Genomic DNA, 24,873 nt, shown 5'->3' on the forward strand with positions numbered 1-24,873 from the left:
TCCTCTCACATGTGGGGCCATATTGTTCCTGAGTCTTACCTTCTTTAGTGATGGCATCTGCAGTCTCTTTGGCCTTGTCTTTAAGGTCCTTGACCACGCTGTCCATCTGGGACTCATGCTTCAGGAAGAAAGGACGGATGATGCGCTTGTAGAGCAGTTCAGCCCCATTAGAAGGGCTCGGGGCCATGCACCACAACAGGAAGCCACACTGCAGAATAAGAGCCAGCATGGGTAACAGGAGGGTGGAGGGGCACGTTCTGAGAATACACACTGTCTTTTACTATGGGGATGGGAAATGCCTCTGGTATTTTCTCCAAAGGCATTACCAGTGTTTTCTGCAGGTTAAAGGTGGGCTTTCTTTAAAAACATGATGAGTAATGAGCTGGTAAGGAAAAGCTGAGACTAAAAAACAAAGGGTAAAACACACCAGGCCGGGCGCGGTGGCTCAAGCCTGTAATCCCAGCACTTTGGGAGGCCGAGACGGGCGGATCACAAGGTCAGGAGATCGAGACCATCCTGGCTAACATGGTGAAACCCCGTCTCTACTAAAAATACAAAAAAACTAGCCAGGCAAGGTGGCGGGCACCTGTAGTCCCAGCTACTCGGGAGGCTGAGGCAGGAGAATGGCGTAAACCCGGGAGGCGGAGCTTGCAGTGAGCTGAGATCCGGCCACTGCACTCCAGCCTGGGCGACAGAGCGAGACTCCGTCTCAAAAACAAACAAACAAACAAAAAAAAAAACACCACGTCCAGGAGCTTAACTATCTTCCTAACTTGGACCACTTTTTAGTATATAGCTGTAAGAAGCTTTCATTAATCATAACTCTCAGAAATCAATTAAGAAAATATAGTACTTATCTGCATGCATAAAGCCCTATCCAGATAAGCCTAATATCTAGGAGGCTTGTGCTTGCTAGGCTTACCTTGGTAAATTTATCACATTTGTTCATCCTATTATAGAAAAAATACCTTGTCCATTCTTGAATTCTTCCTTTGGTGGAACCTCAGTTTTTGGGTAGATCTTTAGCCTTCAAGGAATCTTTACAGCTGTTCTTCATCTTTCATCTTAAATGTAGTTATTATTCCTAACTCCTTCTTTACAGCTCTACCTTGCCATTGAGATTTTTTTTTAAATTGACAAATTTCTGCCCTAATTACTTAAATAAGGATTTTTACACTATTTATGTCCAAAAATTTTTTACTGTTTATTCAAAAAATACCAACTTGCCACTTCAAGTCATCCATGCAATTTACTCCTTTTTAAGATAAAAAGGAAAAAAAAAAAAAAAAGGAATATTCAGAGTAATCTGCCCAATTCCCTAGAAAGTTTAATAAACAATATGCTGAGTTATTTTAGTTTAAAAGATTTTAACCACATTTTATTCCACACAGCCTAGGTGACTCTACAAAAAAAAACAGAAGTCACTTACAGAGAGATTCCAAATCAGTATTTTTTACATCTTCTCCTTAAAGTAAAAACATCTTAATTTATCATGCTTTAAATTTAAAAGGCTTAGTCCTTATGATTCCAAACCAAGGGATGTACTCTGATAATCAACAAGCTATGATGCCTTTCCAAGACAGTCTTTCAAATGTTTTAGAGATACAAAGCTGATAAAAGGCGAACACTAATGACAGAGTTTTAGTTTAAAATGCACAAATAGCTCACTCCAACAGCACCGTGTTGGCTCTGAGAAATTTATACTACACTGTGAACTTGTACTACACTCTGAACTTGTACTACACTCAAAATAAAAAACAAAACCCAAGTTCTCAACAAATTAATATCGCCAGATTATTATTTTTGAGAGTCTTGCTCTGTCACCCAGGCTGGAGTGCAGTGGTATGAACATGGCTTACTGCAGCCTTGAACTCCTGGGTTCAAACAGTTTTCCCACCCCAGCCTCCCAAGTAGCTGGCATGAACCACCAGGCCTGGCTAAATTTTTATAACTTTTTTTTTGTAGAGACCAAGTCTCACAATGTTGCCCAGGCTCCCCTTATCTCAACTACAGTAAAAAGTAACTCTTGAAATGTAACCTTTGTGAATTAAAATTTGTTACAGATGCACAAGTGTTTTTAAGACAGAGACTTACTGGGCATAGTGGTATGCACCTGTAGTTCCAGTGACTTGGGACACCAAGGTGCAAGGATTGCTTGAGCCTAGGAGTTGGAGACTGACATGGTTTGGTTGTGTCTCCACCCAAATCTCATCTTGTACTGTAGCTCCCATAATTCCCATGTGTTGTGGAAAGGACGAGGTGAGAGATAACTGAATCATGGGGGTGGTTTCCTGCCATGCTGTTTTCGTGGTAGTGAATAAGTCTCACGAGATCTGATAGTTTTACAAGGAGTTTCCCCTTTCACTTGGCTCTCATTCTCTCTTGCCTGCCACTGCCATGTAAGACATCCCTTCGCTTTTCCTTCATCTTCTACCACGATTGTGAGGCCTCCACAGCCATGTGGAACTGTGAGTCAATTAAACCTCTTTCCTTCATAAATTGCCCATTCTCAGGTATGTCTTTATTAGCAGCATGATAGCAGACTAATGCAGAGACCATCCTGGGCAACACAGCAAGAGCTCATCTCAAAAACAAAACAAAACCCAGAGACTATAGGACTAAATTTTTTATAAAACCCCAAAACTATAGCTATATGCTTAAGAAACATACCTACCACAAAACCAAATAGGAACACTGAAAATAAAGTTATGGGAAAGATATATCAGACAAACACCAACTCCCAGAATAGCTCATTAGTAATATTAATACATACAAATTGCTTAAGGCAAAATAAGTAAATAGAATAAGGAAAGCAATTCAGCAAGAATATTAAAATTCCTGAACTTGTATATACCTTTGAAATATGTAAATTATATATAGCTTTGTATGTTTGTAATATAATATTTTTATAATTATATATTTTATATATAGCTATAGATAGCTTTCAAATATGGCTTTAAAATATGTAAATGTAAGTCAGAATTATATAGACAAATGGACACAATCTGCAATCATAGATTTTAACATTTCCATCAGAAATTGATATACTAGCCAGGCTCACACCTGTAATCCCAGCACTTTGGGAGGCTGAGGTTGGAGGATCACTTGAGCCCAAGAGTTTTGAGACTAGCCTGTGTAACATAGGGAGACCCCATCTCTATGGGCAAAAAAAAAAAAAAATTTTTTTTTTTTTTAGATGGCGTCTTGCTCTCTCACCCAGGCTGGAGTTCCGTGGCACAATCTCAGCTCACTGCAACCTCCGCCTCCTGGATTTAAGCGATTCTCCTGTCTCAGCCTCCCGAGTAGCTGGGACTACAGACGCACACCACCATGCCTGGCTAATTTTTCTATTTCTAGTGGAGATAAGGTTTCACCATGTTGGTCAGGCTGGTCTTGAACTCCTGACCTCAAATGATCCGCCCCCATTGGCCTCCCAAAGTGCTGGGATTACAGGTGTGAGCCACTGCTCCCGGCCACAAAAAAAAAGAAAATAATTTAAAATTAGCCAGGCTTGGTAGCGTATGCCTGTGGTCCTCCTGGGAGGCTGAGGCAGGAGGGTGGCTTGAGCTTGGGAGGTCGAGACTGCTGTGAGCTGTGATACCACTGCTGCAATCCAGACTTGGTGAGAGAGCAAGACCCTGTCTCAAAAAGACCAAAAGAAAAAAAAAATTGATATATAAAACAACCTAGAAATTAGTAAGAATACAGAATAAAGAACACAAAATTTAACTTTTTTTTTTTTTTTTTTTTTAAAGACAGGGTCTCACTTTGTTACCCAGGCAGGAGTGCAGGGGCACAAATACAGAACACTATAGCCTCAACTTCCTGGGCTCAAGTGATTCTCCCGCCTCAGCCCTCCAAGTAGCTGACACCACAGGCATGCAGGCACGCATCATCACGTCTGGCTAATTATTGTACTTTTTGTAGAGACAGGGTTTCGCCATGTTGGCCAGGCTGGTCTCAAACTCCTGACCTCAAGTGATCCACCTGCCTCGGCCTCCTAAAGTGCTGGGATTACAGGTATGAGCCACTGCACCCGGCCTAAAATCTCACTCTAAAGATATATACAGATCTCTCAACCCAACAAACAGGGATTCAGGGATTCAAAGAGTTAGTATAGTATATAGAGAGTAACAGGATGGGCTCAAAGAAACTAATTTCCAATCCCGGTTCTGCCATTTACTAGCTAAGCAAACCTTGTGCAAGTTACTTAATCACTTAAGTCTGTTTTTTCCTCTATAAAATAGGTATTGGGAATTTAAAAATCTACCCCTATAATTTTGTAAGAAAAGAAAATTACTGAGCATAGCAAGGACTTTCTCTGACCCAAGAATACTGTGTTTTCTAACAGCATCTATGAAACATTACTAACAGGAGAGCATATTAGCTTTCAGTGGGGGAAAGCAAATCCTAGAACCAAAAACATTTCAGCAAATCTTTATTTTTATTTTTTATTTTTGAGACAGAGTCTCACTCTGTCACTCAGGCTGGACTCCAGTGGCGTAATCTTGGCTCACTGCAACCTCCGCCTCCTGGGTTCAAGCAGTTCTCCTGCCTCAGCCTCCCAAGTAGCTGGGATTACAGGCACGTGCCAACATGCCCGGCTAATTTTTTTAATTTTTAGTAGAGATGAGTTTTTGCCATGTTGGTCAGGCTGGTCTCGAACTCCTGGCCTCAGGAGATCCGCCCGCTTTGGCCTCCCAAAGTGCTGGGATTACAGGAGTGAGCCACCGCGCCTGGCCATAAGTAAATATTTTAGAAACTCTCCTTTTAGTACATGAAATGAAATTCAAATTTATGATATACTTAATTACAAAAAATATATAGTCTAACTGCAACATAAAGGAAAAACAAAATGAAAGTAATTTATAATATATATAAGTATGCAAACAAAACAATACTAGAAGACATCATAAAGTACTTGTAAGTAGAATCACTGACAGTGGCAGCTATGAACAGAATCTTCCATATATTCCCATAGGTTAAGAATGTCTGAGGGGCCAGGCGGTGCCGGCAAGATGGCTGCACTTGAGAAGATGACGTTTCCAGAGAAACCAAGCCACAAAAAGTACAGGGCCGCCCTGAAGAAGGAGAAACGAAAGAAATGTCGGCAGGAACTTGCTCGACTGAGAGACTCAGGACTCTCACAGGAGGAGGAGGAGAAGGACACTTTTATTGAAGAACAACAACTAGAAGAAGAGAAGCTATTGGAAAGAGAGAGGCAAAGATTACATGAGGAGTGGTTGCTGAGAGAGCAGAAGGCACAAGAAGAATTCAGAATAAAGAAGGAAAAGGAAGAGGCAGCTAAAAAATGGCAAGAACAAGAGAGAAAGTTAAAGGAACAATGGAAAGAACAGCAGAGGAAAGATAGAGAAGAGGAGGACCAGAAACGACAGAAGAAAAAAAAAGAGGAAGCTATGCAGAAGATGCTGGATCAGGCTGAAAATGAGTTAGAAAATGGTACCATATGGCAAAACCCTGAACCACCTGTGGATTTCAGAGTAATGGAGAAGGATCGAGCTAATTGTCCCTTTTACAGTAAAACAGGAGCTTGCAGATTTGGAGACAGATGTTCACGTAAACATAATTTCCCAACATCCAGTCCTACCCTTCTTAATAAGAGCATGTTTACAACGTTTGGAATGGAGCAGTGCAGGAGGGATGACTATGACCCTGACGCAAGCCTGGAGTATAGCGAGGAAGAAATCTACCAACAGTTCCTAGATTTCTATGAGGATGTGTTGCCCGAGTTCAAGAACGTGGGGAAGGTGATTCAGTTCAAGGTCAGCTGCAATTTAGAACCTCACCTGAGGGGCAATGTATATGTTCAGTACCAGTCGGAAGAAGAATGCCAAGCAGCCCTTTCTCTGTTTAATGGACGATGGTATGCAGGACGACAGCTGCAATGTGAATTCTGCCCAGTGACCCGGTGGAAAATGGCGATTTGTGGTTTATTTGAAATACAACAGTGTCCAAGAGGAAAACACTGCAACTTTCTTCATGTGTTCAGAAATCCCAACAATGAATTCTGGGAAGCTAACAGAGACATCCACTTGTCTCCAGATCAGACTGGCTCCTCCTTTGGCAAGAACTCCGAGAGGAGGGAGAGGATGGGCCACCACGACCACTACTCTAGCAGGCTGCGGGGAAGGAGAAACCCTAGTCCAGACCACTCCTACAAAAGAAATGGGGAATCTGAGAGGAAAAGGAGTAGTCACAGGGTGAAGAAATCTCACAAACACACATCAAAGAGTCGGGAGAAGCACAATTCACCAAGCAGAGGAAGAAACAGGCACCGCAGCCAGGGCCAGGGCCACCGGAGCCAGAGCCGCAGGAGCCACCGCAGCCGGAGCCAAAGTTCCTCTAGGTCCCGAAGTCGTGGCAGGAGGAGGTCGGGTAATAGAGGCAGAACCGTTCAGAGCCCCAAATCCAAATAAACTAGTTTTGTTCTAAAAAAAAAAAAAAAAAAAGAAAAGAAAAGAAAAAAAAAAAGACTAGGCCAGGCGCGGTGATCCTGTAATCCTGTAATCACCTGTAATCCTGGCACTTCAGGAGGCTGAGGAGGGTGGATCACTTGAGGTCAGGAGTTTGAGACCAGCCTGGCCAATATGGCGAAACCCTGTTTCTACTAAAAATACAAAAATTCGCCAGGTATGGTGGCAGGCGTCTGTAATCCAAGCTACTTGGGAGGCTGAGGCAGGAGAATCACTTGAATCTGGAAGGTGGAGGTTGCAGTGAGTCAACATCATGCCACTTCACTGCAGCCTGGGTGACAGAGTGAGACTCTGTCTCAAAAAACAGAATTTCTGAACTAGAGGAACTATACAGCCTGCTTTCCATATCAGAGCATTCAACCCAATGTGATTCACTGCCATAATCTCCATGTTATGATTTTAAGCCAGGCTTCTCTTCACCTTTCCTATTCCTTTCATTTAAAGACTCCAAAGCTTGTTTACTGAGCACAGATCTTGGAAAACAGGATCTTCAGACTTGGGAAAGCATGACAGTAGGTGATGGAAGGGTAAAGACTCAGACTAGCATCTAGTAGTCTCACTACACATGGATAGTAATGCTATGTGCATGAATGTGCAATCATGCAAAAACTCAAATCAGCCTCCTTCACACATACAATGGTAGACTAAGACCTTCTGTTAAAAGTCCAAGCACTCCAAGGAAGCCAGTGTCTTGAGGTACCCTCAGTATGTGCAAGTAGTTACATGTTACTCTTAGTTCTCCCAGCAACTCTGCTCTAGCATGCCCTAGGCTTAGCCAGCAGCAGATCTTACTGAATTGTAAGATGTTGCCAGAGGTTCAGAACTTTGGTTTTTTGAGATACGCATTTGCATTGACCCAAAATGGAGAATTAAATAACTGTGTTTTTCACTGGCATTAGCTTTGTTTCCTTGGCCTAGTGCCAGTTAATTACAGCAGACCCTGCAACACCACCTCTCTAGTTATTTCCCTGTGGAAGCCTTTTGGTTGTTTTGTTTTTTGTTTTGTTATTTTTTTTTTTTTTTGAGACGGAGTCTTGCTCTGTTGCCAGGCGGGAGTGCAGTGACGCGATCAGCTCACTGCAACCTCCGCCTCCGGGGTTCCAGCAATTCCCCTGCCTCAATCCCTCTACAGGTGCGTGCCACCACGCCCAGCTAATTTTTTGTATTTTAGTAGAGACAGCGTTTCACCATGTTGGCCAGGATGGTCTTGATCTCCTGACCTTGTGATCCACCCACCTTGGCCTCCCAAAATGCTTAGGATTACAGGCGTGAGCCACTGCACCCAGCTGCCTTTTGGTTTTTAATATCCAAAATTCATATAATGTTTTACTGTAGTTGCTTATATAGGAAAAGCTGTACATCCCCAAAATGCAATACAAGATGATGTACAGGAAATGTCTTGAGTAACATTTTTGACACAATATCAGAATTCCTGGTGGACATTTTGAAGAATATGCGGAGCATCACAGGGGATGTGCTATGTATTCCTGCACACAAAGCAATTGTTTCTTACTATATTAACTATTTGGAGAGCAGCAAGTGTTTTTAGCATCTAACATCCTAACATGATATTTGTTATTTATATATAGGTATTCTGCTGTATTTTATTAATCCTTAGGGAATTCGTTGGGGAGTTTTACATTGACATGTAATATATTAAAATTTTTCCCACTTAACATAGTGGAAAATAAGCTCCTGCATAGAATGTACTCCTGCATAGAATATCTGATTTTCAGAAATGGATTATCGAGAGAGACAGATATCCATATTAAAACCAGAAGCATTAAGGTGAAGTGAAAATGACTCATTGGATTAAGACTCAGGAGAAGTGGGGCCGGGTGCAGTGGCTTATGCCTGTAATCCCAGCACTTTGGGAGGCCAAGGTAGGTGGATCACGACGTCAAGAGATCGAGACCATCCTGGCCAACATGGTGAAACCCTGTCTCTACTAAAATTAGAAAAATAGCCGAGCATGGTGGCGGGCGTCTGTAGTCCCAACCACTCAGGAGGCTGAGGCAGGAGAATCACTGGAACCCGGGAGGTGGAGGTTGCAGTGAGCCGAGATTGCACCACTCTGCTCCAACCTGGTGACACAGCCAGACTCTGTCTCAAAAAAGAAAAAAAAAGAAAAAGGAGAGGTGGGGTGTGTTTTATGACTTTAGGCAAATCAACCTAAGAGACAGTTTTCTCTTCTGCAGGGCTTTAGGAAAGTCACAAATTAATGTACTTGAAGAAAGTATACAATAGAATAGTAGTATTACCAAATCCTAAAGTTCTTATTGTGGAAAATCTCTGAAATATCACCTGCCTACATAGATACTAACTCTTCAGCAATCCAGACAAGCTGATTATCTTTTCTGGATGAATTAAGTCAAGTGTCCACAGTTTTGTACCTCTTCAATGTGATTACTTTGTAGGCTAGACTGCAGACTGTTAATTTACTACTTTCTGGTACTGGTACCCTCTAGCTATTGTCTTGAGACAGTAAAATAATTACTGCTGTCTAGGTACATCTTTAGCATATTCCAGTTCTGAAATGAAATCATTTTCTTATATTAAAAATAAAGTTAATTACTGTTCAACTCCCAAGGTGATATTCAGCTGCCACCTCTTACAACCCTCTCTTCTTAATCTATGTAACTATTCTACAGCCCAGGAATAGCCTGAGTTTGTTTTTTTTTTTTTTTTTTTTTTTTGAGACGGAGTCTCGCTCTGTCGCCCAGGCTGGAGTGCAGTGGCACAATCTCGGCTCACTGCAAGCTCCGCTCCACCTCCCGGGTTCACGCCATTCTCCTGCCTCAGCTTCCCAAGTAGCTGGGACTACAGGCGCACGCCACCACGCCCGGCTAATTTTTTGTAATTTTAGTAGAGACAGGGTTTCACCGTGTTAGCCAGGATGGTCTCGAACTCCTGACCTCATGATCCACCCACCTCGGCCTCCCAAAATGCTGGGATTACAGACGTGAGCCACCACACCCGGCCTAGCCTGAGTTTATTAAAATCACCCACAGAGATCTGGCTGTCTTTTCAGTCAAGCTGCCCTCAAAGTGCCAGCTGATGATACTCCCAAGGAGACCCACAAGCCCACTGCTGCCTGCAGTTCAGACAGAGTCCATGCTATTTTAACTGGACTCTTGGCACTATTAGCACTGACACAGTGACTCCTTAAATTACAAATTACAACAGGCCATTCTATTCCGTCTGTGCTTCTAATGCTGTCACCATCTGATTTTCCCCCAGAAAAGATACTTTCCAGGTAGGGGCATGCTTAACATGCAGTTAGGGAATGGAAAGTTAATGTCAGAAGAAAATGTACTTCAACACTGACTTCCTGATAGGCTACAATGACTTGATCAGAAACATAAGTCTAAGAAGCCTTTGCAGTGTAGCCACAGAAGAGTTACGGGCTACGTTTAAAACACTGCTCAGCATGCACAAATAAAAGCTTAGAAAGGACGTGTTAAAGGAAAGATTTCCCTGTCTTTTTGGCCTCCTATGAAGATTAAGAAGAAAAATGTTGCCGGGCATGGTGGCTCACACCTGAAATCCTAGCACTTTGAGAGGCCGAGGTGGGTGGATCACCTGAGGTCAGGAGTTCCAGACCAGCCTGGACAACATGGTGAAACCCTGACTCTATTAAAAATACAAAAATTAGCTGGGCGTGGTGGTGGGCGCCTGTAATCCCAGCTACTTGGGAGGCTGAAGCAGGAGAATGGCTTGAACCCAGGAGGCAGAGGTTGCAGTGAGCTGAGATCACGCCACTTCACTCCAGCCTGGGCAATATAGCAAAACTCCATCTCAAAAAAAAAAAAAAAAAATGTTGTATTCTCTGTCAATGGGTGAAATAGCACAGGTGACAATTCAGGTCAGGACCTAATCCTGCCAGAGTTTACTCAACCTTGTTCTAAAAATAAATCTAGTCGGGCCTGGTGGCTCACACCTGTAATCTCAACACTTTAGGAGGCTGAGGCAGGGAGATCACGAGGTCACGAGTTTGAGAGCAGCCTGGCCAATATGGTGAACCCCGTCTCTACTAAAAATACAAAAATTAGCCGGGTGTGGTTGTGCACACCTGTAGTCCTAGCTACTCGGGAGGCAGAGACAGGAGAATTGCCTGAACCTGGGAAACAGAGGTTGCAGTGAGCCGAGATCACGCCACTGCACTCCGGCCTGGTCCACAAAGCAAGACTCCATCTCAAAAAATACATATAAAAAAACAAATCTAGAAAATGATTTAAATGAAGGTAAACATAGGATACAAAGATATTAATTGCAGCGTTATGTATAATCACATGACAAATGTCCTAAATGTCTTTCAATTGGGAATGGGTAAATTATCAATAATAGATTAGACAGCTTGTCAAAGAATACTGAGTAACATGAGAAAATACTCATAATACTGTGTTAATTGAAAAAAGCAAGACAATTATATGTGATCTCAACCACACATATGGTTAAGACAGCAATACATATATATACACACACACATATATACACACACAGTTCTGTTTGTATTTATACACATAGACGAATATATTTGCACATTTTAAAAAATGGGAAGACTAAGATGTAGGATTACAAATGTTATTTTCCTCCCTACATAAAACACTTCCCAACACACACACACACACACACACACACACACAGACTCACACAAAAATGTAAACAGTAGGATAACAAGGACTTTGTTTTATTCACCAAAGTATCTCCCAGATGTAGAACAGAATCTGACACATGGAGGTTCTAAATAAATATCTGCTAAATAAAGGAATAAGCATATATAAATTTCATAATCAAGAAAAAACAGCTTTTAAATTTATTTTTAAACCCTCTTGCTCAAGGCCAGATATCAAAGCAAAGCTCAGAACATGCATGATCCAATTTCTACCTAAGTACATCATATATTATCTTCTCAACTAAGCTTTGATGCCTAGCCATTGGCTCCTTTTATTTTCCTCCAATCTTATAAGCTGCTTTAGAAAAATAAAAATAAAGCCAACAATATTAACTCTGCAAAAAATAAAATATTAAACATGTCCTTGGGCCGGGAGCAGTGGCTCATGCCTGTAATCCCAGCATTTTGGGATTACAAAGTCGGGCAGATCACTTGAGGTCAGGAGTTTGAGACCAGCCTGGCAAACATGGTGAAACCCCACCTCTACTAAAAATACAAACATTAGCTGTGTGTGGTGGTACGTGCCTGTAATCCCAGCTACTTCGGAGGCTGTGGCAGGAGTATCGTTAGAATTGAAGAGGCAGTGGTTGCAGTGAGCCAAGATGGCGCCACTGTACTCCAGGCTGGGTGACAGAGTGAGACTCCATCTCAGAAAACAACAAAAAAATCCCATGTCCTTACTTCTAAGTCTCTTTTCCACATTTCCAGTCAGCATGTGATTGCAACAGCATAGGTAAGATGGATTCTAGTCCTTAAAATTCAATACTCTCCTGAACCTTCTCCTACAGACTCTGCAGTTCAGAGGCCTCTTCTCAGTCTGTTTACTAAGTCATTCAGAATATGCCACTAATGTAGGAAGAAAGCATTTTGATTGACAGCATCATGAATTTTTAATCCTTTCAAGTATATTATCTATTTGGAATGTATGCAATAAATTCACTTTCATGAACACTATGATGCCATGCAGCTGGAGACTACTAATAGATACACATTCATTTTACCATTAGGGAAGAAAATTTGCTGCAAAGCAGTATTTTAAATGAACTTCAAAACCAAATATAAATGATTCAATGACTACCATTTATTTTGGATCTTCCCTCTACCTCTCGGTGGACTCCATTAGCAGAGGTGATTAGGAGTAGGCTAGAAGTCAAGCTTACTCACATTTTGGAAATTTGAAGTCAGGTAATACTGCAAGTAGTTCTGCTGACAAGATATTGTTCACTGCCACAAACAAGTGGGCCCAAAGCAAAAGCCAGTTTATTTCCACTAGACTGCACTGTGAGGTCCCTACCATTAGATGGATCTTATTAAAGGCTTTAAAATTATCTGAAGTTTAAATTATGTCATGTCCAAATTAAAGATTACAAGAATATTTTTATTAATGTTAAATGACTTCGAATAATAAAAACAAAAAAAAATCAAAACAAAAAAATCCAATCTTTGAAATCAACTCTTTCCACAGACCAATTTTTATTTTCTTCCATCAGTTTTGAAAGGAAAATTCTTCATTGCCTTACAAGGCATTCTGTGGTGAAGTCATTCAAAAATATAACAGAATCTATACTGAGCATGTTTTTATTTAATTTTTTAAACTTTAAAAGACATGATACTTTATATAGTGTCTTGTCTTCTTTCTTTTTTAAGCATAAATGGTGTGTACTACTGTATTTAACGTTCTATTACTTTTTTTCTTTTTCGAGACAGGGTCTCTGTCACCCAGGCTAGAGTGCAGTGGTGTCATCATAGCTTACTGTAGCCTTGAACTCCTGGGCTCAAACCCACCTCAGCCTCCAGAGTAGATGGGACCACAGGCATGCACCACCATGCCTGGCTTTTTTTTTTTTTTTTTGGTCAACATGCTGTGATCTGGGAGCCTGACTAGTTTTTAAATTTGTGTGTGTGGAGACAGGGTCTCACCATGTTGCCCAGGCTGGTGTCAAACTCCTGGCCTCAAGCAGTCCTTCTGCCTTGGCCTCTGAGTATGCTGGGATTACAGGCAAAAGCTAGCACACCTGTCCTCTATAACTTTTCATAATTGCTAAATTATGCAAAAATTTCTGGGTCTATACATACGGATTTGTTTCATTCCATTTAACTATATGGATATACCATTAATTCAATTAACCATTTACCTGCTGATGAATATTTCAGTTTATAATGTTTACATTATGCAGTTCATATTATATATAGTTTACAACAAAAAATGCTGCCATGAAGATCTTTGTGCAGCTCTTTAATGCACAGTGACTATTTCCTTAGAATTGTTAAGAATATCATTTTTCAATTCAACAAGAAATTGTTAAAAGGTCCCTTAAAAAGATTATTCCAATTTATACCACTACCCTGTTAAGTATCCCTTATCTGAAATGCTTGGGACTAAAAGTGTTTTGGGTTTCACATTTATTCAGATTTTGGAATATGTATATTATACCAACTGAGCATACCAAATCAGAAACTCTAAAATCTAAATGCTCCAATGAGCGTTTTCTTTATCTGAGCACTCAAAAAGTTTGGGGTTTTTAAAGCATTTAGGATTTCAGATTTCAGATGTTCAGCCTGTACCACTACCTGTCTGTTTCCCTATACATTCACCAATACCAGATATCTTCAATCTTTAAAATATCTGCCAGTTTAATGAACAAAATATGGGATTTTACTATTTTAATTCACACTTCCCAGATCACTGCTGAGCTGTTTACTGGCCATTCATATTTCTTCTCTTCCATGAAATACTTTCTTTTCCCATTTTTCTTTTTCTTTTTACTTATAGAAATTGTTATGTATTCTGGATATTCCTTATTTGGTGTAAATGTTGTAAATCTATCTTCCTAGTCTGTCATTATTTTAACTTTGTTTATGCTGCCCACTGTCATAGAAATTTAATTTTTAGAAATTTTATTTAGTTGAATTTATCAAATCTTTTTCTTTGAAACTTCTGTATTTTGTCTTGCTTCTGTACCTCAAAGTTAAAAAATATTGTCCTCTACTTTTTTCTAAAACAGACGTTTCAGCATAAAAGTCCTGTCTTTGCAAGTCACTCAGGAAAACAGGTGGACACTAATTAAGGGCAGTTACTTCCCTACCCCTGCTGCTCCAACCCCTAGAGCTGTGAACTATAAGCCAGGATCACTTCCTTTTGATGCTGCTTTGCTGGGATGGAGGAGGGCGGTACAGTGAAGCTTTGACCTCAGGAGCTTTTCTGTGGGTGAGGAGTGGTTAACTATGGTTCCTGTGTGCCTGAGGCCCCCCACTCCTAGGACTCATCCACCCCCTACCCAGAACTTACGAGTACTAGCACAGACTGGGGCCCTCTCCATTCCAGTGCCTGATGGGATAGCTGATACTCAGATGAAAAAGAGTTTGTAGGCCAAAATAAAAAGATATTTTAAGAGTATATTTCTTTTTTGTTGTTGTTGTTGTTTTCAGAGATGGAGTCTGGCTCTGTCGCCCAGGCTGGAGTGCAGTAGCGTGATCTCGGCTCACTGCAACCTCTGCGTCGCAGATTCAAGCAGTTCTCCTGCCTCAGCCTCCCAAGTAGCTGGGACAAAGGTGCACTCTACCACACCCAGCTAATTTCGTTCGTATTTTAGTAGAGACAGGGTTTCACTGTGTTGCCCAGGCTGGTCTTGAACTCCTGAGCTCAGGCAATCTGCCCGCCTCAGCCTCCCAAAGTGCTAGGATTGCAGGCATGAGCTGCTACACTCTGCCAAGAGTACGTTTCAAAAGAAAAACAACACAATCAACTACAGGTTTGGGTCAGGAGCAAAAATATTAGAACTGCTGACCAAGAATTTTAAACTGGGGAGCGTTAACCATACTAAAAGAAATGAGAAAATATTAGCAATATGAAACAAGAAGAAAACAGAAAAGAGCCAAGCAAAAACATTAGGTGTGAACAATATAACAGCTGAAATGAAGAACACAATATATGGCAGGAATAACAGAATGGTTATGATATAATCATGGAATACAGTTGAAAATTAGATGGTCAGATTGAATCCAGGCACGATGGCTCACACCTATAATCCCAGCACACTGGGAGGCCGAGGTGCGTGGATTGCTTAAGGTCAGGAGTTCGAGAGCACCCTGGGCAACATGGTGAAACTCTGTCTCTACCAAAAAAAATACAAAAATTGGCCAAGCATGGTGGTGGGCACCTGTAATCCCTGCTACTCAGGAGGCTGAGGCAGGAGAATTGCTTGAACCCAGGAGGCAGAGGTTGCAGTAAGCCAAGATCGCGCCACTGCACTCTAGCCTGGGCAACTGAGCAAGACTCCATCCCAAAAAAAGAAAAAAGAAAAAAAAAAAAAAAGCTAAGACCAAAGAAAAAGAAATATATATCCATAATTACCCAGAACTGAAACTCAAGATATTACCATTTGTGATGGTGGTTGGGGTGATGGAGGTTCCTATACTTAATTTCCTATATCTAAATTTCTTTAGATAAAATTGTTTAAAAGAGTAGCCAGGTGCAGTGGCACGTGCCTATAGTCCCAGCTACTGGGGAGGCTGAGACAAGTGGCTTGCTTAAGCATTTTTTTTTTTTTTTTTTTTTTGGAGACAGGGTCTCGCTCTGTCGCCCAGGCCTGGCTTCTTGTTTATAATCTAAGACATAGCCACAGATGTACAACATTCAAGCATTTATTCCTACTTCTTCTATACAGGTCCTGAGATGGAGTTTTAGTGGTAGGGAGAACCAACATACCTTCAGCATGTAGTAGAAGGGGAACCATGACAGGAAGATATCAGAGAAGAATTCAGCAATGCTGAACACACCATACACTACCCAATAGGTCAGCCACTGGGTATCATCTTCTTTGTTGGGACTCTCTATAGCTTTAATTCTGAAAGGCAGTACAAAAGAAAGTATATCATTTCATAAGATATCAATGAAACATTTTCAAACACACTTTGATAACCTGTCCTCTGATACCACTGAGGAACTTAGGCACATGTAGGCACTGTGTCACTAGATGCAAGAGTACAGCTTAAAGACTGGAAGCAATGTAGATATCAGGACAAGCCATTATAACCACTTGTTTCTAGTCTCCTGGTCACCAGAGAAACCAGCACCAGCTGTCACTGCCCTGGATCTCCACCCTGCTAAAGACTCCCCGCAAATCCTAGAATATACCACTAGTGACTGGGAGCTAGAGCAATTTCCACTCCCAAGCTGGGTCCTGCCACCAGGGATATATCAGGAAGAATTCTCTCATGATAACCAGGTTCTTATGTACTTTTAATAATTGAGATATATCATGGGTGAATAGGAATTTCCCATAAAGCAACATTTGGAGCATAGGTTAGGCACTGCCCAAAATCCACAGCATATTTTATAGTAAATGGGTGAAAACAAACATCATGGTGTCTATTTAGTTCAGAATGTCTTTATCTGATCCACAGGCTATGAACTTTCCTCCTCTCCTCAGCTAATAACAGGACTTTCCCAACTCTAACTATTGCTTAAAATTCATTCTGCAAATGGATGGAAATAAATTTAAAATAATTTTCTCTTCTAAATCACAGAAATTTCCTTCAGTCCTAGGAATCCCATTATTCTAAACCTGAAGCTCCACAATTTCTTATCCTAACAGATCTGTATTTATCATAACTGAGCTGGACTGAAACAGTAAAATAAAAGAACTCTGAATCTTGTTTAGCCTATGAAACAGGTTAATTACTGAATACACATTGGCAGGGAGCTAAGCTATGAGGATGCAAAGGCATAAGAATGATACAATGGACTTTGGGGACTCACGGGAAAGGGTAGGGGCAGTGAGGGAGAAAAGACTACACATTGAGTACAGTATACCCTGCTCGGTTGATGGGTGCACTGAAATCTCAGAAATTGCCACTAAAAGACTTATCCGTGTAACCAAATGCCACCTGTTACCCAAAAACCTATTGAAATAAAAAATTTTCAGAAAACAAATACATTGGCTACTCCATAAAATCAGCTCCCCAGAGAGACAGTCAGGCTGCTAAATCATGCTCAGCCACTCACTAAGAAAGCCCTTGTACAGTTAATTAGAAGCAGCTATGTGTGTGTTTCAGAAAATAACCAAAAGGGGGAAAAAATAGCTCAATGAGATTATTACTAATGAGGAAGACATAGGCACAAGTAATAAGCTGAATGTTGCTTTGAACTTCAAGACTAGGCAAAATTTTTATTTTTTTGAGACAGGGTCTCTTTGCACAGGCTGGAGTGCAGTTACACAATCATAGCCCACTGCAAACTCAAACTTCCGGGCTCATGTAATTCTCCTCACTTCAGCCTCCCAAACAGCCTGGACTACAGGTGCACACCACCACACCTGGCTACTTTCTAAATTTTTAATAGAGACAAGGTCTCACTGTGTTGCCCAGGCTGGTCTCAAACTTCTGGACTCAAGTAGTCCTCCTGCCTCAGCTTCCCAAAGTGCAGTTTGGTGGCTCCCACACCCAGCCTCAAATTTTTCAAAGAAATATATAAAATGAATTTAGGAGAGCTGATTATTTTAAAAAATGGCTTGTAATGTATGCACAAAGTCTACATTTTTTTAGCTTCCTTCAGATAGAAGCTGGCTAATGTAATAGAAGGCCAAAGGAAAAGTGTAGGCAAGCATGTCAACCAAAGAACACAGTATATCCTTTATGTGTAAGATTTCTTCCCCTGCTGTGTTTCATTTGGTATAGTATGGCTTATCCAAATTTAATTGGATTTAGTTATTAGTATAATAAAAATTTGTTTCCCGTAACTTCATTCTGGGCAGAGGAGATACATAGTTACATTTCACTTAAGATCTTAGTTTTGTGAACCAAAGCATCTAACAACTAAAATACCTAACCATCTAACAACTAAAATACCTAACTATGTACTTCCAAAAGAAGCAACTCTCGGGACATACATGGGAATTAAACAGTCTTTTCTAGAATATGACGTGAAAACCTCAAAATGTGATTGGACTGTCGTTATTAATCCAGTGGCTTTTAAATTATTTTGGCCACAACCCTCGGTAAGCATACATTTTACATCATGATCCAGTAAACACACATCTTCACATAAAAATATAAACTGAAATAGATGTTTCCTGAAACCATTCTGATATTTTAAATTCCATTCTATTTCATTAGTTTTCAAATGTTAGTCAAGTTGCACAAACTGAAAAACAGGAAGCCTAACGGTTCAGCTCTTTTAGGAAAAAAATTTTTTTTAAATTCTTATCTACAATATGAATTCTAAAGTCCCCATGTTAATATAGTAGAATACTATATAGTAACATTGAAAAGTAGAAATAAAAGAACTCCAAATTGAATACATACATTGATCCCAACTTTGCAGAAAACCAAGGCATATGAAAGAAGCCAGGAAAAGACCACCGAGTCTATTAAGCTAAAGAGATTTTAAAAATAGATCTTCTCATATTATTGAAGCATTTAAATATTGTTTTAATTTAAAATAGCACAATGTTCAATTTTAAAAATGTCTTTATGTGTCGCAACAATCATAAACTACTCAAAACAAGAAAAAAGGGAAGAGATGGTCAAGCTCACTCAAGAACCTGAGGTTCAAAAAAGTGAAGTGCCCCAGGTAATCATGGTGAGAGAAGAAAAAAGCTTAAAACTGAGGCTTCTGGCTGGGCACAATGGCTCAAGCCTGTAGTACCAGCACTTTGGGAGGCCGAGGTGGGCGGATCACCTGAGGTCAGGAGTTCAAGACCAGCCTGGCCAACGTGGTGAAACCCCATCTCTACTAAAAATACAAACAAAAATTAGCCGGGCGTGGTGGCACATGCCTGTAATCCCAGCTGCTTGGGAGGCAGAGGCAGGAGACTCACTTGAATCTGGGAGGCGGAGGTTGCAGTGAGCCGAGATTCCACCACTGTACTCCAGCCTAGGCAACAGAGCAAGACTCGGTCTCAAAAAACAAACAAACAAACAAACAAACAAAAAACAACTGAGGTTTTCTGAATGCTAGTTATATATCTTCTTCTTTAAAATATTGATTGATTGATTGATACAGGGTCTTGCTCTGTCACCCACGCTGGAGTGTAGTGGCATGATCACAGCTCACTGCGGCCTCAACCTCCTGGACTCAAGTGATCCTCCTACCTCAGCCTCTCCAATAGCTGGGACTACAGGTGCACACCATCATGCCTGGCTAACTTTTGTACTTTTTTATAGAGACAGGGTTTTGCCTTGTTCCCCAGGCTGGTCTCAAACTCATGGGCTCAAGTGATCCTCCTGCCTCAGCCTCCCAAAGTACTAGGATTACAGGCATGAGCCACCATGCCCAGGCTACTTATATAACTTCTGAATAGACTTCCTTGTCCAAGTTCAGTAGACAAAAGTGATTCTCCAACAAAACACTCTACTGCCTTGTACAAATATGAATCACATTCCAAATTGGTGTAGCAGAATCAAGAGGTAGCAATTTAGGCAACATAGAGGATTCATGAAACCATAAGATATGGTCCATGCTACTAGATCCCTTGCAGTCTAGCCAAAATGGCCAAGCCATAGAATGGAGGGGTAGAAACCTAATAATTATTTAATTTAACCTTCATAATAGCCATGTAGGATAGGTATTGTTCCTGTACTTGAGTGGAAGAAACTGAGGCTTAGTGAAGAGAAATAACATGTGCAGGGAACCCAGCTACAAGTAGCAAGGATTGGTCTTATACCTAAAAGTAACTCCAAAGCCTGTGCGTTGTTCACTATCCTATGCTGTCTTACTAATTAAGAGAACAATTCAGTGGCAAGCTGGATAGCGCTTAGCAAAACGTCTGGTACAAAGTAGGCATTTAGTATTTATTAATATACATACAACAGGAGTTCATAATCTTACTTTTAGAGGGGACCCTAGAGAAAGGTTAAATTGGTCACAGAGCAGAAAAAAAGGAGGAATGGTCATAGTCTCAATGTCCAGATCCCTGGAGGTCCATTCTACCCTCCACCCTACTCACCTAGGTTTGCGATGAGGAACTATCAGAAGTGAACAGGATAGTGTTCTGAGTTGGTGTCCTAGTCCACTGGTCCCCAAACTTAGATGATCATCCACATCTATCTACAGAACTTATTAAAAATATACATGCCTGGGTCCTTCTTCAGACCTAGTGATTCAGCTGCTCTTACAAGGCTGTGCAGGTGATCGTAATGCAGAACTGTGTTTGGAAACCAGCTCAGAGTTCCAGTCTTCACAGCACCTGCCCTACTTGTTCTAAGAAAGGAAATCCAAATGGCCAGTTTGGGTATAATCAGCTGTAGCTAGAGGGCAGGTTGTCTCTTTCCAGTAATGAGTGAGAGGCCAAAAGAGAAGAAAAGTTGGACATAGAAGGCAAACTGAATAATGTCTCTCCTAAAATTAGAATAAGTCAACTCTAATATGATCTAGAACCCTCATCTGAATATCCTGAAATTTGTAAAAGGATTCAAGATAACAACACTGAAATAAAACTGTTCACTAAGACTTCAAGAACTGCATCTCAAAGCCCTGTATCTGTCTAGCTGGAACTTCAGCCTGCACAGTTCCTTTCACCTCTAGCTAACCCCTAGAGGAGTTCTGGAATGACCCCATGGCAACAGGCAACAATTCCTACCACTCTCTCCACAGGCCTGGTCCACTCTTTTACAGGCTCCTCTCTCTCTAGTACCGCCTCATCCTCTGGCAGTCACACTGATCCTGGGCTCAGAAGTAACTCCCAGAAGACACACCCACATACAGCTTCTGTGGACAGACACCACAGTCTAACTGCTCTCTGCACACCTTACTGTCATATCCTCACCATTGTTCTAAAGCCTGGCCACCTAGGCCCGGTGTTGTGGCTTCCTTATTCTCTCTCCTGAGCCATGTTCTGAGGCAGCATTTTGCTTCCCCAAAGCAGGTATCAAGAGAAGCCAGGGCTGGGTGAGCAGCAGAGGCACGACTACGGTGCAGAGGATGGTTGGCAAAACTGTGGAGCAGCTGGCAGCTCTAAAATTAATTGAGCAGAATTAGGAATCACCATGTATGGAGCTGGAAGACATCTCAGAGATGAACTAGTTCAGATTCTACATTTTATATAGATAAAATGAAATTTAAAGAGAAAGGAGGTATATTAAAATGAATTTTAACTTATTAAACTAAAAGGTTACAGAGTATGTGTATGTAAAGGGCAATAGACGGTTTACATTTTGGCATATCCATACAATGAAATATACTGAAGCCTTTAGAAAGGGTATTGATAGGGAAAGATGTCCAAGATACAGTGTTGAGTGTAAAAAGTGAATTCTAATTTTTTGTTTAAAAAAAGATATGTTTTTGCATGTTTACAGACCAAGAATGATATCCAGAAAGACATGCAATACATTTCAAATTGTGTAAAGTTAATCCTGATTAACAGATTTTTACTTAAAGTCTTCGCAATGAGTATGTACTAATATTGATGAAAAAAAGAAGGGGACGGGGGAGATTTCCTTTTGGAAAAGAATGAGCATCGACTTTTTTTGTTCTGTTGTGTTGTGTTTTGATGGAGTCTTGCTCTTGTGGCCCAGGCTGGAGTGCAGTGGCGCGATCTCAGCTAACTGCAACCTTTGCCTCCCTGGTTCAAGCAATTGTCCTGCCTCAGCCTCCTGAGTAGCTGGGATTACAGGCACCTGCCACCATGCCCAGTTAATTTTTGTGTATTTTCAGTAGAGACCGGGTTTCACCATATTGGCCAGGTTGGTCTCGAACTCCTGACCTCAGGTGATCCACCCACCTTGGCCTCCCAAAGTGCTAAGATTACAAGTGTGAGCCCGCACCCGGCTGAGCATCAGACTTTCTATAATGATTTTCTCCTATGAGACTAGTTCTCTCTGTAAGGCTTTGTTAAAAATAAACACTAAAGTGAACACCAGATATATTCATTTAAGTTATCTTTGAGAAAACAGCTAATATATTTTTTTTAGACAGAGTCTCACTCAGTTGCCCAGGCTGGAGTGCAGTGATGCAATCTCGGCTCACTGCAAGCTCTGCCTCCTGGGTTCACGCTATTCTCCTACCTCAGCCTCCCAAGTAGCTGGGACTACAGGCGCCCGCCACCAGTCCCAGCTAATTTTTTGTATTTTTTAGTAGAGACGGGGTTTCACCGTGTTAGCCAGGACGGTCTCGATCTCCTGACCTCGTGATCCACCCACCTCAGCCTCCCAAAGTGCTGGGATTACAGGGAGATAAGAGATTAAAAAGAAAAGAGAGAGATAAGACTCTAGTTTCTTTGGCTAAGTAGCTGTTAGAGGGTTTATGTTGTTAATAAGGCTAAAAGGAGATTAGAGTTACCCATCAATTTTAACTATACCCTACTGCAAATCCCATATGCTACAGGTAGTAAGAAGTTAGCTGAAATCCCCAAATTCATGTTTGCAGGTAGTGGGAAGAAATTTGAATATGGCTGAAAACATTTTTCAGGCCCACTCTGCAATAGTAGAATGGCAGAAATTCTTTACATTGGCATTGGACTGGTACATATATGAACACAACTCATGGGCCATCCCTCATCCAGTCCACTGGGCCCCAGTAACTGGTACCAGTTCACTCCACCCTTGCTGGCCCATCTACTTGTTCACACCTTGGCTGCTATTTTCTGAAAGCAAAGGCAAGAACCAAGGATGGCCAAAGAATAGCATTAAGATGTGAAGAAAACAGGATTGAGCAGAGATGATTCTGGGCTGGTTACCAATATTCTCTCCTTCCCAAATTAAGTGTCATCATTCAGAAAACCTAAGATATTCCCTGACCCACGACACAAGTAAACTGTACATCCTCTAAGGACTTTAGTGACAACGATGTGTCAATGGATGTTCACCAATTATAAAAACCACCACTCTAACCAGGCATGATGGCTCATGCCTGTAATCCCAACCCCATCCCACTTTGGTAGACCAAGGTGGGTGGATCACTTGAGGTCAGGAGTTCAAGACCAGACTGGCCAATATGGTAAAACCCCCTCTCTACTAAAAATACAAAAATTAGCCAGGCATAGTGGTGCACGCCTGTAGTCCCAGCTACTCAGGAGGCTGAGGCAGGAGAATTGCTTGAACCCAGGAGGCAGAGCTTGCAGTGAGCCGAGATCGCGCCACTGCACTCCAGCCTAGGCGACACAACAAGACTCCATCTCAAAAAAACAAAGACAAAAACATAGCCCTCTGGCAGAAAATGCTGATGATAGAGGAGGCTGTGTATGTGTAGGCGTAGTGGGTACACGGGAAATCTTTGTATCTTCTGCTCAATTTCAATGTAAACCTAAAATTGTTCTAAAAAATAAAATTCATTTAAAAAGAAAGAGAAAAAAAAAAAAAAACTCCACTTATCACCTAGGCATTCTATAACACCAGATTTTTAAAGCTATTTTATTACCATCATGCCATTTTGGTTGTTTTGATCTGGAGAGAGTATCTGTCCCCATAAATCTAGATACCATATATATGCTAATAATTTCCAAATTTGTATCTGCTGCTCAATCTTTCCATTGTACACTGCCTGGCAGTTAAGTATTCACTGCTGAATGATGGTCACCAGCATCATCAGATTGTCATGGTAACACTGCTGCTTCAAAAATCCTATTATAGCAACCAGTCACTACCATTGCTCAAGGAAATAGCAGACACTGTACCCTGCCTATCAATTAGCCAGTTCTTCCTCTTCCTACTCACCCACAGAGCCCTGATTTTATGTACATGTACCTGGCAGATCTGCCTTGACTTAGGGAAGCTAGGCTCCTCCCCCAGGCCTAGGGGATAAATCAAAGTTAGTACAAACCTACTATGGTAATCCCATTGCTTTTTGCTAGATACTAACTTTCTTAGCCCCCTTGGAGTTAAGGATATCCATGTGACACAGTTCTGACCAACGAAACAGAAAAAGAAATACAGTAGAAGGCTTTGGGATAAAATTTTCCTCTGCTGATAAAATAAGAGGCTCACAAATAAAAGGTCTTCCAGCTTTCTGCTCTTGAAAGCCTTAGCGCTATATGGCAACAATCTTGCTATATACTGAGGAAACAGGCATGGGCAAGGAAGATTATACTCCAAGGTTGCTGGAAAAAAAGCATGGATTTCTGCTGTAGCGCATTGAAATTTCAACCTCCAGACTTCTTACATGAGGTAATTCAAGGTCATTATGTTTAGGCCACTGTAAATGGCTGCGGCTCACTGAACTGACATAAAAGGTATGCAGAATCACCGAAAGCTTTCTAAGCCAAGCTTAAGTTAGTTATCTCGGTATTGGTCAAACTGTGCTCTTCTTCTTTTGCTGAGGTTTCATCTATCAATTAATATTTCAAAATACTTACAGCTAATGCTTACTTGGAGGGAGACAGAAAAGAGACAACTTTCCATCCTGTTTTTCAAATTATTTCAGACACAATGAATCCGTCTGGAAAAATATCCACTTTTACATGTTCTTAATTCAGATCTATTTTGTTCTTACTATGCAAAATAGATCAAATGCTTTCTTATATGTGAACTGTACAACTTTTTTATATTTCTGTTTTGAGTTCTTGCTTTTAGGACCAAGTTCATATTTCTTATGCATAAGATTTAATATTAAAAAATTGTTAGTCCAAATTATACGCAATGCTTAGGAACATATATACCATTGCACCAATACAGAAGAAAACCACTAACCATATCAATATTTTTAATCTGGAAGGACAAAACTTTATTGTGTTTTATTCTTTGAATAATGATGCCTTAAGCTGATTTAAG

At 40.9% G+C, this 24,873-nt stretch overlaps 2 protein-coding genes and 1 pseudogene across 3 annotated transcripts in view; 2 read left to right on the forward strand and 1 right to left on the reverse strand.

Annotated features, from left to right (window-relative positions):
- Positions 1-5,324, forward strand: part of SRP19 (signal recognition particle 19) — a 30,217-nt gene extending 24,893 nt beyond the window's left edge. Inside the window, exon 6 of the mRNA XM_078005109.1 lies at positions 4,982-5,324. Within this exon, the coding sequence (XP_077861235.1) occupies positions 4,982-4,986 (5 nt within the window). The 3' untranslated portion in view covers positions 4,987-5,324. The remainder of the gene's footprint in view (positions 1-4,981) is intronic.
- The window catches only part of REEP5 (receptor accessory protein 5), a 46,444-nt gene that overhangs the window by 11,158 nt on the left and 10,413 nt on the right, over positions 1-24,873 (reverse strand). Inside the window, exons 3-4 of the mRNA XM_015140593.3 lie at positions 15,878-16,016; positions 40-208 (exon numbers count right to left, since the gene is read on the reverse strand). Coding sequence (XP_014996079.1) covers positions 40-208; positions 15,878-16,016 — 308 coding nt within the window. The remainder of the gene's footprint in view (positions 1-39; positions 209-15,877; positions 16,017-24,873) is intronic.
- On the forward strand, positions 4,989-7,889 carry LOC144329374 (U2 small nuclear ribonucleoprotein auxiliary factor 35 kDa subunit-related protein 2 pseudogene; annotated as a pseudogene). The gene has a single exon (XR_013418486.1). The product of XR_013418486.1 is annotated as a U2 small nuclear ribonucleoprotein auxiliary factor 35 kDa subunit-related protein 2 pseudogene (transcript).

This window comes from Macaca mulatta, chromosome 6, assembly GCF_049350105.2.
Source record: "Macaca mulatta isolate MMU2019108-1 chromosome 6, T2T-MMU8v2.0, whole genome shotgun sequence".
Taxonomy (NCBI): Eukaryota; Metazoa; Chordata; class Mammalia; order Primates; family Cercopithecidae; genus Macaca; species Macaca mulatta.